The following is a 16,551-nucleotide window of genomic DNA, read 5'->3' on the forward strand; positions in this document are numbered from 1 at the left end:
TGCTCGTGGCCTGCCAAGCCTTTTCCTCTTGGATCTGTTGCTCGCTCTGGTCCTGAGAATGTGTCCAGTGGGCAGCAACTGGGCGGAAGCATAGATTCGAGCTCATTGCTTGGGCAGGCCCATGCCAGACAGGCAGGAAGACCAGGCATTTTCTCTTTTGTTATATAAGTACTTTCATAAAATATTTACTATCGTGCCCTTTACTAAAAGTTTGCTGATCTTGCAGTAAAGCAAATGGTTTTTCCAGGGAAAAAAAACTTTGTTTCCACAATGAATCCAACCTATGAGCATCTCTGAAGGTTGACCTTGTCACTCAGGGCCTGAAACACTGGAGGGGAGTGAACCTGACCACACTTTATACCGGTGCCCTTTTCTGTCGTAGTGAGGGACACATTGGATCCCTCCCCTCTCACAGTCCCAAGTATTTTCTTCTCTGGAAGGTGCTCTGTGGTTGTAGACCCTATGGCCAAATCTAGGGAGACTTGTTCTCATGAGTCTGTGCTCACCTTGTGAAGCCAGATCTCCAGCAGAGAGCCGGCATGAGAGTCCTCTTGGAACCATGAATCCTTGCTGTTAAGTTGACTGTGGGCCCAGCCTAAAGCTCTGCCTTCTTATGCTGCCTCGGGAGAGTCTCCTTGGTTATGGTGTTTTCTCTGAGAGGTTAATGTTTTCTTTGTGTTCAGGGTTTGCAGACTGGGCCCTGAAGAGGTTAATTTTTCTCTTCTGCTATGGTATACTATTGCTGTTGTTCAGTCGCTCAGTAGTGTCCGACTCTTTGCAACCCCATGGACTGTAGCCCACCAGGCTCCTCTGTCCATGAGTTTCTCCAGGCAAGAATACTGGACTAGGTTACCATTTCCTTCTCCGGGGATATTCTCGACCTAGGAATAGTGGATTCTTTACCACTGAGCCACCCGGGAAACCTTTGGTGTAGTATACTTTGGTGATATTTCTATAGCTCTACAGAAAGTTAATGCTTAGAAAATTGCATTTTATGTAATTACCTGAAAGAGTGGACTGAATGGAGGTCATGGTACAAAGAAGAGATTAACTTTGTGAATTTGCCAGGGGACTCTCATTCCCCCCAGGCTGCTAAGCAAGTGGCTCCTGCGTCCGTCCTTGAATCTGCCTCCTCTCTGGCTTCCCCATCCCTGCCCTGGCTCCAAATGGCTTTTTATCCCTGGATGGAATGACTCATGGGCTCTTGTCTTAAAACCACTTTCCCAGTCTCAGCCCCACCCATAGGGCTATGACCTCCTGGGTTAAGGTCAAACCTGTTCAGTTGTCCAGGGGCCCCTGGACTTCAGCCCTGTCCTGCACAGGGTGCCAGCAGCTGGGCTGGACCTGGGACTCAGGAGCTGGTGTTCCTCCGCTTCCCAGGATCTCTGCTTCTTACAGTGTAGATCCCCAGCATACAGTCACCACTTACTATACTTAGAGTCTCTAGTTTTCATTATGCATATTTGTAAGTGGAACATCTGACAGGCAAAACTTTGACTTAAATCCTGGCACATTCAGATCCCCCTTAGTTGAAGGATGCTGCTGCTAAGTCGCTTCAGTCGTGTACGACTCTGTGCGACCCCATAGACGGTTGCCCACCAGGCTCTCCCATCCCTGGGATTCTCCAGGCAAGAACACTGGAGTGGGTTGCCATTTCCTTCTCCAATGCATGAAAGGGAAAAGTGAAAGTGAAGTCGCTCTGTCGTGTCCGACTCTTCGTGACCCCATGGTCTGCAGCCTACCAGGCACCTCCGTCCATGGGATTTTCCAGGAAGAGTACTGGAGTGGGGTGCCATTGCCTTCTCCAAGTTGAAGGATAGTACCTCTTTTTCTGCTTGGCAGAAAATGAAAATAATTAACGTGGTTAGATGACAATCAGGATAGACACTTTCCCACCAAAATACTGAGACTAATGTTGGTTTAGTGAAAAGTGTTAGTCACTCAGTTGTATCCAACTCTTTGTGACCACATGAACTGTAGCCCACCAAGCTCCTCTGTTCATGGACTTCTCCAGACAAGAATAATGGAGTGGGTTGGCCATTCTCTTCTCCAAGGGATCTTCCTAACCTAGGGACTGAATCTGGGTCTCCTGCATCGCAGGCAGATTCTTTACTGTCCGAGCCACCAGGTTTACAACTATTTAAAAATATAACACAAAGGCATCAAGAAGAGGCAATCTCTGTAATTCAGGGACTTTAATTACATATCTCTAAATGCATAGAAATTAATGTACAGATCTGGTTACTTTTTGTGGATTTACTGACCTAAGAAAATTAAAGAAATACCACAAAAGAATCGGAGCCATGACTGGCTGATCTAGAACACACACCCTGGACAGCAGGCGAGGCTTCCAGCTTTGGTTATTCTTGGATGACTGGCTGTCTACACTACTCAAAAGCAGTTCACTTTACTTTGGCCTTCTGGTTTGCTTTTATTTGTAGACTTGGATTATGTACAGAGATTTCCTCAAAGAAACTAGGCTGCCTGATTCTTTCTCTTTTAACAAGTATTCTCCATTACTGGCTATAGTCTTTAACTTCTTGTTTTCAAGCTGATGCTTGGCATTCCTTTATGAAAGCTTTTTTGTCAAAAGTCAAAGCCTTAAGACTTTTGCAGCTTAGGGGAATTCCCTAGTGGTCTAGCGGTTAGGATTCTGTGCTTTCACTGCAGAAGATGTGGGTTCAATCCCTGGTTGGGGAACTAAGATACCACAAGCCACAAGGTGTGGCTCTAAAAAAAAAAAAAGTGCTCCTGAGCTAAAGGTAGCAGAGTAGGGAAAGTGGTGAAAGGAAAATTAAATACAGAGATTTCTGGTTTGGAGTAAGATGGAACAGGCAGATTCTTTACTGTCTGAGTCAGCAGGGAAGCCCAAGATGGAGCAAGCACACTTAACCCATCCTTCCCACTAAATGCAGCTTTAAAACCTGGACATCCTGCACAGAACAGCAATATGAAGTCCCTGGAAAGTAAACAGTTGCAAGAGAAGAAGGGAAGGACACCAGAATTCAAAATAGCACAGAACCTGTGGTCTCTTCCCTATTTTTCCCCCTCAAGTATTCCCGAGCCTGGACTCAAGGCAGCCTGAAACCCAGAATTAAAGACAAAGTACTTAATTTTGCTCCAGGAGTGAGAATGGGGCTCCTAATGCTCAGAGGCTGGGGAGTAAATCCCTCTCTTTTACCTTTTTCTTTTCTCCACTCTCTCATGCCTCAGCCCGCACAGGATTGTGTAGCAGGAGCTGTGAAGGGCAATGGGTAGTGGGGGACGTCAGTCACCCAGACTATGAGAGAGAGGATCCTTCCTTTCTGATCGGTGAAACTGTGGTCCCCAGAGGGTGGAAGGAGCTCTCATCGAGTTTCCCCTCTCACTGTCCTCCTGCTGCTGGAACCAGTACAGTTGTAGGACATGCACAGTGAAGCAGGGTAGCTAAAGTCTCAGGTCTCCGACCAGAGGACTGAAAAGGGAGCCCCAGGAATCTGGAAGGACCAGAGAGACATAAAGAGGGAGCGGCTGTGGAGAACAACTCTGAAAGGCTGCTTATGAACTCCTGGGCTCATCCCCGAGCTGCACCTCTTCGGATCTGACCCTAAACAGCATGTCCAAGTCTGTTAGAACTGACCACCAGGATGGACCATCAGACCGTCCCAGGTGGCCACTAGGTGGCGCCCGTGGAGCAGCTGAATAGTGCTGCCAAGTCAAGCGGGATCTGCTGTGTGACTCACAACCTCAGGGGGCAGGTTGGAATTCGAGGTCTGAACCCAACCAAACTGATCACCTGCTGTGTGAGCTATCACCTTATTGCCTCTCAGCTCAGAGTGCATCCTTCAATGTGTGAATTCTGTGGTGTACGATGGAATTCCTCTAAGTATTTGTCCTCTGAAGTGAACATCATGTTAACCTTTCTCCGGAGAGGACACTGCAGGGACCGTGTAGTAGGAAGAGTGAAATGAAGTCGCTCAGTCGTGTCCGACTCTTTGCGACCCCATGGACAGTAGCCTACCAGGCTCCGCCGTCCATGGGATTTCCCAGGCAAGAATACTGGAGTGGGCTGCCATTTCCTTCTCCAGGGGATCTTTCCAACCCAGGGTTCGAACCCGGGTCTCCTGCATTGCAGACAGACGCTTTACCGTCTGAGCCACCAGGGAAGAGGTTTCCTGCTTTTCTCGTGGTGGGTGGCCTACAAGACAAGAGGAAGCTTTTTGCAAATCATACATCTGGCAAAGGACCAGTATCTGGAATATGTAGAGAACGGCCACAACTCAACAGTAAAAAGACGAACAGCCCAATTTAAAAAATGAGCAGAGAATCTGACTAGCCATTTCTCCCGAGAAGGTATACAAATGGCCAATAAGCACATAAAAAGATGTTCAGCATCATTAGCTGTCAGGGAAATGCAAACCACAAGACTCCCTTCACACCCACTGCGATGGCTGTAATACCAAGAGAGATATTAACCATGTCAGCGAGTATGTGGAGCTACTGGGACGCTTAGACACTGCAGATGGGAATGTAAAATGGTGCAAGTGCTTTGGAAAACAGCCTGGCAGTTCCTGAAAAAGTTAAACATAGAATTGACATAGGACTCTCCAGTTCTACTCCTGGGTATTTACCCAAGAGAACTGAAAACATATGTCCACACAAAAACTTGCATCATTTGCACCTTTGTCAAAAATTTCCTTTAGGTAAAAGGGAGACAAAAGACAGTCCCAGATGTCAGAAAGGAAAGAAGGGAATCAGTTGAGGTCAGTATTTTCAGCTCTTCAGACTAAACTCATGGACCTCAGATGTTCAGCTGCACAAACATAAGCCAATTCTCCCACTCATGTTGGCAAGCCATTTGTGGAGAGCACACACTTGAGGCAGAAGAGGAAATATTTGGTTTCGTATCCTCACTGACTGCTATTTAAAAAGTGTCTGGAATTGGAACAGAGAATATTCACAGCCATACTGTTTGCCAACTGACGCTCTGTGTATTTTGCAGATCAGGAAATGGATTTAGCCAGACTTCAATGCTGTAGGTAGGGGAAGTTTAAAACAATATCTAGAAACTTGTGTTACTTCAACAAGGAAGAAAATATGCCTTAATGGAATGAATATTGAAATGTACCTTGATCTTTTTTTTTTTTTTTGCAGTGAGCAAATAATCACTTAAACAGTAAAGATGAGGTGGGAAAATAAAAAGAAGAGAGAAATGTCACTGAGTGGGCTGAGAGTAAGGCAACCTGGGTGCAAATCTTTTATTCGCTTTCATTCTTTCGTTTACTCACTTATTCTTTCAATAAATATTTATGGAGAGCCTACTATGTGCCAGGTGGTGATGACCAAGATGTACCTGAGTCTGAATTTTCTTGCATTTAGAAAACCACATAAACAGAGATCGGCAGCTTGTGAGGGTTCATGTCACAGGAAAAACCTATAGGACAAGTGCCCAGGCTGTGTGGCTAGTCCCAGGCAGGAAAATGCTCAGTGGGGTTTGGTACAATGCTTGGTTTGTTACTTAATGGTGGTTGGTGTTTAGCCTCAGATAACTGGCATGTGTGTTTTAATTAATTCATCAAATTTATCTTTGAGCATGTTACAATGTATTTGGAAGATCAGATTCCAATAAATTTAATAGAATGTAGAACCATGAAGCTTGAGGAATGCCCAGGGGGCTTTGGGAACCTATGTTTCAGCTGAGGGGTAAAGAGATAAGTGTGATGTTCTAGAGGAGATGACCTCAGTTGAGTGCTGAATTTTGACTTACAGACAAGAGTCCTCTCAGACCTTAAGGACATTAGAAACTGCCATTCTGGAAGCAACAGGGCATTTCACCATTAGTGATAAAATTGATTCACTCATATTTTAAAGTTCAAGTTAAAACTATTTTCTTCTCTGTGTGTATGAAGCTGACATATATGTTTCTTAAACAGGTAATTTCATGCTTCCAAAATGGGACATAAAGTGGTCGTATTTGACATTTCCGTCGTCAGAGCCTTGTGGGAAACTCGTGTCAAGAAGCACAAAGCCTGGCAGAAGAAGGAGGCAGAAAGGCTTGAAAAAAGCGCTTTGGAAAAGTATGTGTTCTCTGTATTTGCTTTGCACTGTCTTTAGTGAATAGGGAGGCTGCAGTTATGCTATGGAGGGGGTGCCTCTCCTCTGAGATTTCTCCCTGTCAGTGACATGTGCTCACTGGGCTTCAGAATCTGTTGCCCACAATGAACGTTTGATTCCTATAACAGTAACACGTATAGCTATAAGGACCCACACGCATTGCAGGCACCGTGCTAGCCATGGAAAGACAGCAGTGACGCGATAAATGTCTCCATAGTGAATCCTGAGAAGACCGCGCACCTCACCTCAGCAGGCTGTCTGATGCTCTCCCCCTTGTGGCCATGTGAGGGCTGCTGTCTGTCCTGCCCTCAGCCCTCCCCTGTTGAGCTGAACACTAGATAAGGCTTATTGCGTCGATGCCTTTTTTACCTGGATTGGAGTGATGTGGTTTGACTGCTATCACACACTCGTGAAGTGTGAGTAAAAGAGAGTTATTGTGTCTGTGAAAACTAAGTTGAGTGCTTTGGAAAAACTACGTGTGTGATCAGTATGAACCACACAACTGAATTAACACTGTGCAAGACGGATACAGGTACAGTGAGCTAGAAAGGGTGCACATTCAGGTGGCTTTGCACGTCTGTAATTTTTACTCCTTGTGAAGAAACTCAAACTAGAAGTCTTGGATGGTGTGTTATGGGTGTGGTTTACATAAGAAAGGCAGAGTGGGATTCTGATTGCAGATCCATTCTCAAAGGCGGTCCATGACAGCCATACAAGTTGGCAAATGGTGACATATGTTGGTGCTTTAGGATAAAATCAAAATGTGTAGGATGTGAATGTCTCTTTATTCTTGGTTCTCCACTTCTCTGAACTATTTTGACCAAACAAATACCTATTCTGATCATGCTGGATAATGAAGCTGCTACCTGTAACCATCACTGCGAGGGGCTTTGTTACCTCACTTCGTGGTGTTTCATTTTGTAACTGTGTTTGTCCCCACACTTCAATGTTATAAGTAGAGATCAAATAGAGAGCATCATTCTACATGAATGAAACTCAGTCACTTACAGGGAGAGCTAGAGATGTTATTGTTAGGCTCTAAGTGAGGAATTTTTCATCCAATGAGGCTATTGCCATCTAGGCTAAGCCTGTGGGCTCGTTGCCTAAGGAAAGAGTTTTTATTTGCACATTTACTGATTTAATTAATAGAGTCCTAATGACATTATTTTGTATGTTTACATGGTATTTGAAGTTCTACTAAAATTGACTCCAGGGGGAGATTATTCAGTTACTAACATGAATGATAGAGTATAAAGACAGTGACATTTTATTTATGTTAGTTACTCTCAAGGAAGAGAATGGCATTGTAAAAATAGTTGATATTGTGACTTTTCTATCATTAGGTTTCAAAGGGACTAAGACATAAACATTTAAAAAAGAAATCCAAAGAAGATTTAGTATTTAAGTATTTTTAAAGTTGCATATCTGATTTCCTTTTTTTCTCTGTTCTATGTTGACTACCAAGATACGTGAAATAGTCACATCAATTTGTAATTTGTGATATAGGAAAGATGTATTGGGTAGGACTGAATGGATATCTTTTCATCGCATTGCCAGAATCTACTTTCAGGTTCAGCCTAAGAAATGAAGAAGGAAAAATTAGAAACATTGGTCTGAAAAGTGCTCAGTGCATAGAAGGCCTCGCTGTGGCTGTGCTGTTGGCTGTGAAATTTCTGGAGGGCTTCTTCTGTTAGTTCAACCAGTATCTTGTATCTAGGGTCTGGCCTGAATCCCTGACTGCTATTAGAGCTAGAGCTACAGGCAAATATTTAAGTTCATTTTTATCAGATGATATTAAAATATTTAAATTATACGAAAAACTAATAATGAAAAGCAAATCACCCCAAGCCCCTGCTAGTATTTCCCAGAGGAGTCCACTTCTAACTTTTTTCAGCATTTTCTTCTGGTATTAAGTTCCTATCTCTCCATGTGCTGGTATTTTTAAATGTATCTGTTTTATTACATTGTTTGGTGCAGTGGTAAAGAATCTGCCTGCCAATGCAGGAGATGTGGGTTTGATCCCTGGGTTGGGAAGATCCTCTGGAGTCAGAAATGGCAACCCACTGCAGTATTCTTGCTTGGAAAACTCCATGGACAGAAGAGTCTGGCAGGCTACAGTCCATGGGGTCACAAAGAGTTGGAGATGACTGAGCACGCATGACATTATTTATAGACTTCATGTATAGATCCCAAAGCACCGGCTAGTTGATTACCCAGTGCTATTCTCCAGCTCAGCTCCCTGTGACTAAGACCTTCGTAGTAGTGTGCTAGCCAATGCCATCAGCAAGATGGTTTTCTCAAATGCTCCTGTTCTCCTAGAGTAATGACAAAGCATGAAACTCCACTGATACCTGAAGTGATTTCTGAAGAGGAAAAAGTCTGATTAAGGGGGAAACATTTGCACATAGTCCTGGGGAACCAGCCCTGCAGAGATATGGGATCAAGAACTCCAAGCCGCCATAATAGTAAATGCAAACACCCTCAGGCAGGGGTTTGCCTGGGTGGTTCAGGGAAGAGCCAGGAGGCTAGAGTGACTGGGCCAGAAAAAGTAAGGGAGGGAGCAGAAGTGGATGAGGTCAGACAGGCAAGGGGAGGGCACAGACCTGCAGGGCCTTAGGCCATAGTGAGACAACTGCTTTATTGGGTGAAACAGAAACCAGTGAGAGATGCGGCCAGAGGCATGACGTGGTGTGACGGACACTGTCACAGGCCCACTCAAAATGCTGGATGGATGTAGACTGTCGGGAGGCAAGAGTGTTCCCTGCTTAAGGACGCTGGTGACTTGGACCAGGATGGGAGCAGTTAAGATGGTGAGGAGTGGCCAGATTCTGGTAAAAATGACCTTATTTGCTGATGGGCTTGATGAAAGAAAGCACAGAGTCAAAGATGACCCTGAGGTTTGGGGTCAGAGCACCTGGGAAGTCTTTTTACTAAAATGGAGAAAGAAGCAAGTTTAGCAGGTGGAGATAGGAGTTTGGGTTGGAACTTGTCAACTTTGGGATGCCTTTTACTTATTCAGGGGGAGCTGTTGGGAGGCAAGGAGGCTGGATTCACTGAGGACGTCTTGGCTGGAATGATATAATTGGGCCTTGTCAGCATATAGATGTATTAAATGCCAAGACACAAGAATGTCTGCAGACAAGGATGATCTGTATCGCTATCAATTTTCTACAAGTTAACTTCAATCCCTGCTGAATTGTAACATAGCTTAGCCTAGTCAACGACAAAGGTGCATACCCCTATAGGATTGGATAAAATCCACCAGGGCTCTGGCATTCCAAATATCTACCAGTCTCTTGCTTTCTTGAGCCTTCCATTTTTTTCCTTAAAATTGACAGTGTTTGGTAGTCAGGGAAAAGCCCTGGCCTCAGAGATGTTCCCACGCCAGACTCTTTGCTCTGTTCCTGCCCTTCCTGATGCCTTGGCTCCTGGGTTTGCCTGAGACCCCAGAGCCAACTGTGATTCTAGTGCATTTCTCCTTCAGGTACCGCTTGAGAGTTTCCATGCTAGGACTGACCCTCTACTACAGGGTTTTCATCTGTTTGTTCGCTCAGCACTTGTGTTGCCTTGGGTCATGTAGACACCAGGGCTGCAGTTGCAGCCTGTTTCTGAAACAGCCCCCTTTTTAAGCCCAGGACCCCGCCTGCCACCAAGTCCCTGAGTTGGGCTAAGAAGGGCCCAGATGTCTTCTTGAATGTTTTTTGTACCAAGTTCCTATCCAAGGCAGGCTACTTATTTTGAGACAGTGTCTCTGTGTGATAGATTTGAAGGACAGCCACATCAAACCTTGTTTTGTATCACACAGAAGGTTAACCTATTAAATGCTCCAAGCAGATATCAAATCTCTAAATGGAGAAAGATCCCCCAGGTGCCCAACACTGTTCTAATGACCGTGTGGGCATCAGAAGGGCAGTGAGATGTAGTCCATCGTCATGGAGCTGATGACCAAGCTGGAGGACGAAGAAATCTATAAAGTGATAGGTTAGAGAAGTATTCTGGCCTAGAGAATTCCATGGACTGTATAGTCCATGGAGTCGTAAAGAGTCGGACACGACTGGGGACTTTAACTTTAGGGAGGTAGCAACGAGAAGGTACTGGGAGTAATGGGGAGGCTGAGGAGTCCTGGGCCAGTTCCAGTGTCTGACTGAAACTGAGGTTTATGAATAACAGGTTCATCTGTAGGAGTGAAGTTTCCTAAGGTAGCTGGTGGTAGACCTTCTACAGTTATATTTTATAAACTGGGGCTGTCTGTATATTTCTATCCATATGCTCCTGTGTGCGTGCTAAGTCGCTTGAATCATGTCTGACTCTGTGCGACCCTATGGACTGCAGCCCTCCAGGCTCCGTGGGATTCTCCAGGCAAGAATACTGGAGTGGGTTCCCATGCCCTTCTCAAGGGGATCTTCCCAACCCGAGGATTGAACCGGGGTCTCTTAAAGCAGGTTCTTTACCACTAGCGCCACCTGGGTTGATGGCTCCTGGAAGATCAGCAAATTCCTGCATTTTTAAAAGTTGCATTAAAAAAAAATTGGGGTTAGCACCTTATAATATCAAAAGATATTGTAATTAATCAAAGGAATAGGTAATTTTGGTAAAAATTCCAGCTGTGTAACTCCTGTATTTTTAAGTCAGATTTGCTAAAAATTCACAACTCTGAAGGTTTAAGATTCTTACCCACTTCCCACCCCCAGATCCCCCACTGCAGAGGAAACAGGAAAGGAGGGGCGGGGAGAGGGGATGGAAGTGGAGGGGAGGGCTCTTCTCTGGCTGCTGGGAAACTGCAGGTGATGAGAAGGACTGCGCATGCGCGCAGGTAGCTTGGCCGACTTCTCCAGGCAGGTGACCGCGACCTCTGCCGCCCCGTTTTAGGATAAAGGAGGAGTGGAACTTCGTGGCCGAGTGCAGGAGGAAAGGCATTCCCCAGGCCGAGTACTGCAAGAACGGCTTCGTAGACACCAGCGTGAGGCTGCTGGAACGGATCGAAAGGCGCTCTCTCGCCTCTCAGAGCGCGCTTTCCAAGGAAAGAGACAAACGGAGCAGTGAGTTTGTGTTTGAACTTTCCGGAGATCACTGGAAGGTGAGTCCACGCGCTCCTGTCCCCGCAGCAAGTGGAGGCTGGTGCCGCGCTGCGGCCGACGTCTGCTGCTTAGGCTGAGCTCAGGGCATTGACCTTGGTCCAGCGCGCTCTTGTCTTTAGAGAGGTTTTTCTCTGGATGCGGAGGATCCCTTGCCTGCTGTAAGCTGAGTTCCTGCATCTTTTCTGCCGTGAAAGACCGTGTAGTCCTGAAAAGAGCAGCGGGATCCCCTTGGGTCTCTCTGTGAGGGACTGGGACCCCAGCGGCTGACCAGGCTGGCGCAAGTCTTTAAAATGCCTGATTCTGCCATCTTTCCCCACTGACATTAAAAAATAACTGTTTGCCTTTTTTTTTTTTTTTTTTTTAAATTTAAAAACCCTGAGCATGTAATCTGCCTAACTCTGACATGTAACTCTGACTTTGCTGACTTGTCACGGAGTGCAGGGCTGCAAAGGAATTTTGCAGTCAGATTTTCTCTGAGATTCTGAGGCCAGGGCAGAAATGTCTTCTGTTTCTTTCCTCAAGTGTGCCTGGGTCCTTCCTGCTCCCACTCCGCCCAGGTTGCCGCTTGGCTTGGAGAGGCTGCCTGTGGTCTGACAGTTCCTGGTTGAGGCAGCACCTGGGGTGGGTATGCATGAGGTAGGGGAATGAGCTCAGGCTCTCTTCCCTTCAGTGGGACAGGTTTCTCCCAACCTGCCCTCCGTCTCTCTGTATGCCACCGTTTTGTGGCTGAAAGGCCTTTGGACGGGAAACCGAGTATTTGGGGGTAATCCTTTATTGGCCCCATGACCTGAGGCAGTTTACTCCACTTGCGTGCATTTCACCTCCTTCTCTGTCAAATGGTGCTGCTGCTTGCCTTGACCCCCTCTGAGGGCCCTTGTGAGGGTTAAATAAGCAGATACTCTGTGACACTGACCCATTAGCGACACATCCCTATAAAAATGGGAGAGATGATGACTGAAACCTCTTTAGTGGCCTTTCTACTGCATCCCCATCACTGAGATCAGTGCTGCCTTTTCTGGGGCAAGAAGGAGGGCCTGTCTGGATTTCTAAGTAAATATCACTCATAAGTCATTCTCATGTACCATCATCAGACCTGACCCCAGACCCCTGGGGAATCTGCTGAGTCCTCTCGGCTCACAGCACCTTTGGAAACCAGTTTACAGAGCATTTAGTGAGTGCCTGGAGTGGTAAGGGGATAGGAAGAGGGTTAAGAGCCAGGCAGCTCTGGACACTCCAGGGTGAACCTGTGGACAGTGTCTTCATTACTTACAGTCTTCCCGTCCCCTCCACTCTGCTCCCTGAGCTGGTACCCTATCCTCACTGGTACTCGCCCCGGGAGAGACTCTGGGGCCTCCAGCATTCATCGGTATGAATTTCAGTTGCTGTTTTCCCTCCCCAGAGAGATTTGTGTTTCAGTCTTGCCTCTACATAAGGAGTGAAAAGCTCCATTAAGGGATTTTTGCCATGAGTATTAGAGTGCTTGTGGCAACGAGGGAGTTCTGGCCTCTAGCATCACTCTGGGCAGCAGGCCTGGTCCCTGCAGGAGGCCAGCATGGGATGGACAGGGTGGAGGAGCTTCTGGGGCTTTGGGGACTGGGTGGGGAGAGCTCGTCTGGAGTCCCTTAGAGCTGGCTGTGGGGCTGTGATCTGTGACTGAAGGTACCTATTTGGAGGTGGTACTAGGGGGCTAGTCATTCTTTGTGAGCTAGAAGCACCCAGGCCCTGGGCCCTGTTCTTTCAGGAAGATTTCTCCAATTTTATTCAACATGTCTTCAATAGAAGATTTCACTTCTACTGTCTGTCAAGTTTTCAATTTCCAAGAACTCTCTGTTTTGTGAATGCATGCATCCTGTGATGTGGCTTTATTTTCTACTTTTATATATATTATAAAATTTAAGATAACTTAAAAGTTTTTTTTTCCTGTTTTCATGGGGCTTAACATTTTTTAAATTTATTTGGTTTTGGTTGCACTGGATCTTCGTTGCTGCGAGGGCTACTCTTTAGTTGTGGTGTGCAGACTTCTCATTGTGGTGGCTTCTCTTGTGTAGCGTGGGCTCTAGGCATGCAGGCTTCAGTAGTTTGGCTCCCAGACTCTAGAACACAGGCTCAGCAGTTGTGGCGCACCAGCTTAGCTGCTCTGCGGCATGCGGGATCCTCCTGGACCAGGGACCCAATCCGAGTCCGCTGCATTGGCAGGCGGATTCTTATCTTTTACTCCACCAGGGCAGTCCTCTTGGGACTTTCTTATCTATCTTGATTATCAATAGCTTTTTGGATGCAGTTTCCATCTTTCAGGGTCTCCTTTTTCTTTTAGGGTGTTTACATGTTTTAGGGGGTTTGCATGTTAGGGTGTTTGCATCTGGCATCTTGGGACTGCCTGGGAGCTCTGGAGACGCTGGATGTCGGGAGCACTGAGAAGCTGATTAGAAGGTCCAAGTGTGTTTCAGGTAGGGGCTTTGTTTTTTGAGGGAGCCCCCATATCACCAGTGTGCTCCCCTCCACCTCCGCCTCAGAAGTACATATTTATGGTTTGTCTGCAGCTGGTGAGAGCCCACGGAGAGAGTACTCTCTCATCCTGCAGGCAGGGACAGGCCTGGCAGCCTGTGCTCTGGAGAGAGGAGGGCTGGGGGTGGAGTCTTGGCATCCATCACTCATCCTATGGTTTCTGCCTCCCCTCCGAGATGTGCCTCAAGGTCCCCAATCCAGGACTCCGGTTAACCCCTCCAGTAGATAAGCCTCAGTCTCCTACAGGGACAGTAGCTCTGTGACGTGGATAGGGGCAGAGATCTGGTCCTAGACTTCGAACCTGACCTCCTTCTTTCTGCTCTGCCTTCCTCCCTCCGCACATCCCTGGCTCTTCTACTTTCTAACTTTCTGGGGCATCTGGTGAAAAGATGAGTTCAGTTCAGTTCAGTCGCTCAGTCGTCTCCGACTCTTTGCGTCCCCATGAACCACAGCACGCCAGGCCTCCCTGTCCATCACCAACTTCCGGAGTTCACTCAGACTCACGTCCATTGAGTCAGTGATGCCATCCAGCCATCTCATCCTCTGTCGCCCCCTTCTCCTGCCCCCAATCCCTCCCAGGATCAGAGTCTTTTCCAATGAGTCAACTCTTCCCATGAGGTGGCCAAAATATTGGAGTTTCAGCTTCAACATCAGTCCTTCCAATGAATATTCAAGACTGATTTCCTTTAGGATGGACTGGTTGGATCTCCTTGCAGTCCAAGGGACTCTCAAGAGTCTTCTCCAACACCACAGTTCAAAAGCATCAATTCTTTGGCGCTCAGCTTACTTTATAGTCCAACTCTCACATCCATACATGACCACTGGAAAAACCATAGCCTTGACTAGACGGACCTTTGTTGGCAAAATAATGTCTCTGCTTTTGAATATGCTATCTAGGTTGGTCATAACTTTCCTTCCAAGGAGTAAGCGTCTTTTAATTTCATGGCTGCAGTCACCATCTGCAGAGATTTTGGAGCCCAGAAACATAAAGTCTGACACTGTTTCCACTGTTTCCCCATCTATTTGCCATGAAGTGATGGGACCAGATGCCATGATCTTCGTTTTTTGAATGTTGAGCTTTAAGCCAACTTTTTCACTCTCCTCTTTCACTTTCATCAAGAGGCTTTTGAGTTCCTCTTTACTTTCTGCCATAAGGGTGGTATCATCTGTGTATCTGAGGTTATTGATATTTCTGCCGGCAATCTTGATTCCAGCCTGTGCTTCCTCCAGCCCAGCGTTTGTCATGATGTACTCTGCATAGAAGTTAAATAAGCAGGGTGACAATATACAGCCTTGATGTACTCCTTTTCCTATTTGGAACCAGTCTGTTGTTCCATGTCCAGTTCTAACTGTTGCTTCCTGACCTGCATACAGGTTTCTCAAGAGGCAGGTCAGGTGGTCTGGTATTCCCATCTCTTTCAAAATTTTCCACAGTTTATTGTGATCCACACAATAGGCTTTGGCATAGTCAATAAAGCAGAAATAGATGTTTTTCTGGAACTCTCTTGCTTTTTTGATGATCCAGCGGATGTTTGCAATTTGATCTCTGGTTCCTCTGCCTTTTCTAAAACCAGCTTGAACATCTGGAAGTTCATGGTTCACGTATTGCTGAAGCCTGGCTTGGAGAATTTTGAGCATTACTTTACTAGCGTGTGAGATGAGTGCAATTGTGTGGTAGTTTGAGCATTCTTTGGCATTGCCTTTCTTTGGGATTGGAATGAAAACTGACCTTTTCCAGTCCTGTGGCCACTGCTGAGTTTTCCATATTTTCTGGCATACTGAGTGCAGCACTTTCACAGCATCATCTTTCAGGATTTGAAATAGCTCAACTGGAATTCCATCACCTCCACTAGCTTTGTTTGTAGTGATGCTTCCTAAGGCCCACTTGACTTCACATTCCAGGATGTCTGGCTCTAGGTGAGTGATCACAACATCGTGATTATCCAGGTCATGAAGATCTTTTTTATACAGTTCTTCTGTGTATTCTTGCCACCTCTTCTTAATCTCTTCTGCTTCTGTTAGGTCCCTGAGGAGCTCAGGTTGTGTCTTATTGTTCCTGCTGCTGGCCTAAGACTGAGCAGGTCAGGGGGTGCTGGGTTACCATCTTTCAGCTTTCTAGCTACCAAGACCTTGTTGCTACTGCCTCTCTTCTCTTTCTCTTTGCCCTCTTGTAAGGTTTATGCTTTCAAAAAGGAATTCTTTTACTGTCTTTTTTCATAGAGAGGAGCAAAAGTATATGTATGTGTTCAACCTGCCATCTTCACCCCATTCCTTTTATTTTTATTTAATGTTCTATCTTAAGATTTTTCCCATGTTATTAAAAATGGTTATGGATATAATTTTAGAAGGCATTGTAACTTTTGCAAGCATTCTGTTATTGGAAGAACAACATGAGAGAAGTTATTTATGAGGCACTTAACCATTGAAACTTCAAGAAAGAGAGTGTGATTATGACCTGGGGTCAGCTCTCTGATGCCCCAGCTCCTGTCTTGTCTGAGCTGCAGAAGGAAACCGTCTGGTGTGGTGTGGGTGGCATTCGGATCAGGATGAGGAGGTGCTGAGATGGATTTGCCAGGCCCGGGTGCTGGGGTCAGTCACTCAAGGCCCTATGCTGGGAAGGGCCCTGGGCTTGATTTAATGCTCTGCCATCTCCATCTTGAAATTCCTAATAACTTTTAGAATGGGCCTGCAATTTCATTTTGTCCTAGTTCCTGAAACTACGTAGCTGGAACGTACCCTAAGTAACCCGTTTAAATGTCTTTGGATTTCAGCGTTCCTCTTTTATTTATTTTTAATAATTAATTAATTTTTTGGCTGTGCTGCGTCTTCACTGCTACTTGGGCTTTTTTCTAGTTACGGTGAGCAGGGGCTATTC

At 46.0% G+C, this 16,551-nt stretch overlaps 1 protein-coding gene across 1 annotated transcript in view; it reads left to right on the forward strand.

The window, feature by feature from the left end:
• Positions 1–16,551, forward strand: part of LRRC2 (leucine rich repeat containing 2) — a 39,103-nt gene that overhangs the window by 4,350 nt on the left and 18,202 nt on the right. The window contains exons 2-3 of the mRNA XM_019984483.2: positions 5,913–6,056; positions 10,963–11,170. Coding sequence (XP_019840042.2) covers positions 5,932–6,056; positions 10,963–11,170 — 333 coding nt within the window. The 5' untranslated portion in view covers positions 5,913–5,931. The remainder of the gene's footprint in view (positions 1–5,912; positions 6,057–10,962; positions 11,171–16,551) is intronic.

Source organism: Bos indicus, chromosome 22 (genome assembly GCF_029378745.1).
Source record: "Bos indicus isolate NIAB-ARS_2022 breed Sahiwal x Tharparkar chromosome 22, NIAB-ARS_B.indTharparkar_mat_pri_1.0, whole genome shotgun sequence".
Taxonomy (NCBI): domain Eukaryota; kingdom Metazoa; phylum Chordata; class Mammalia; order Artiodactyla; family Bovidae; genus Bos; species Bos indicus.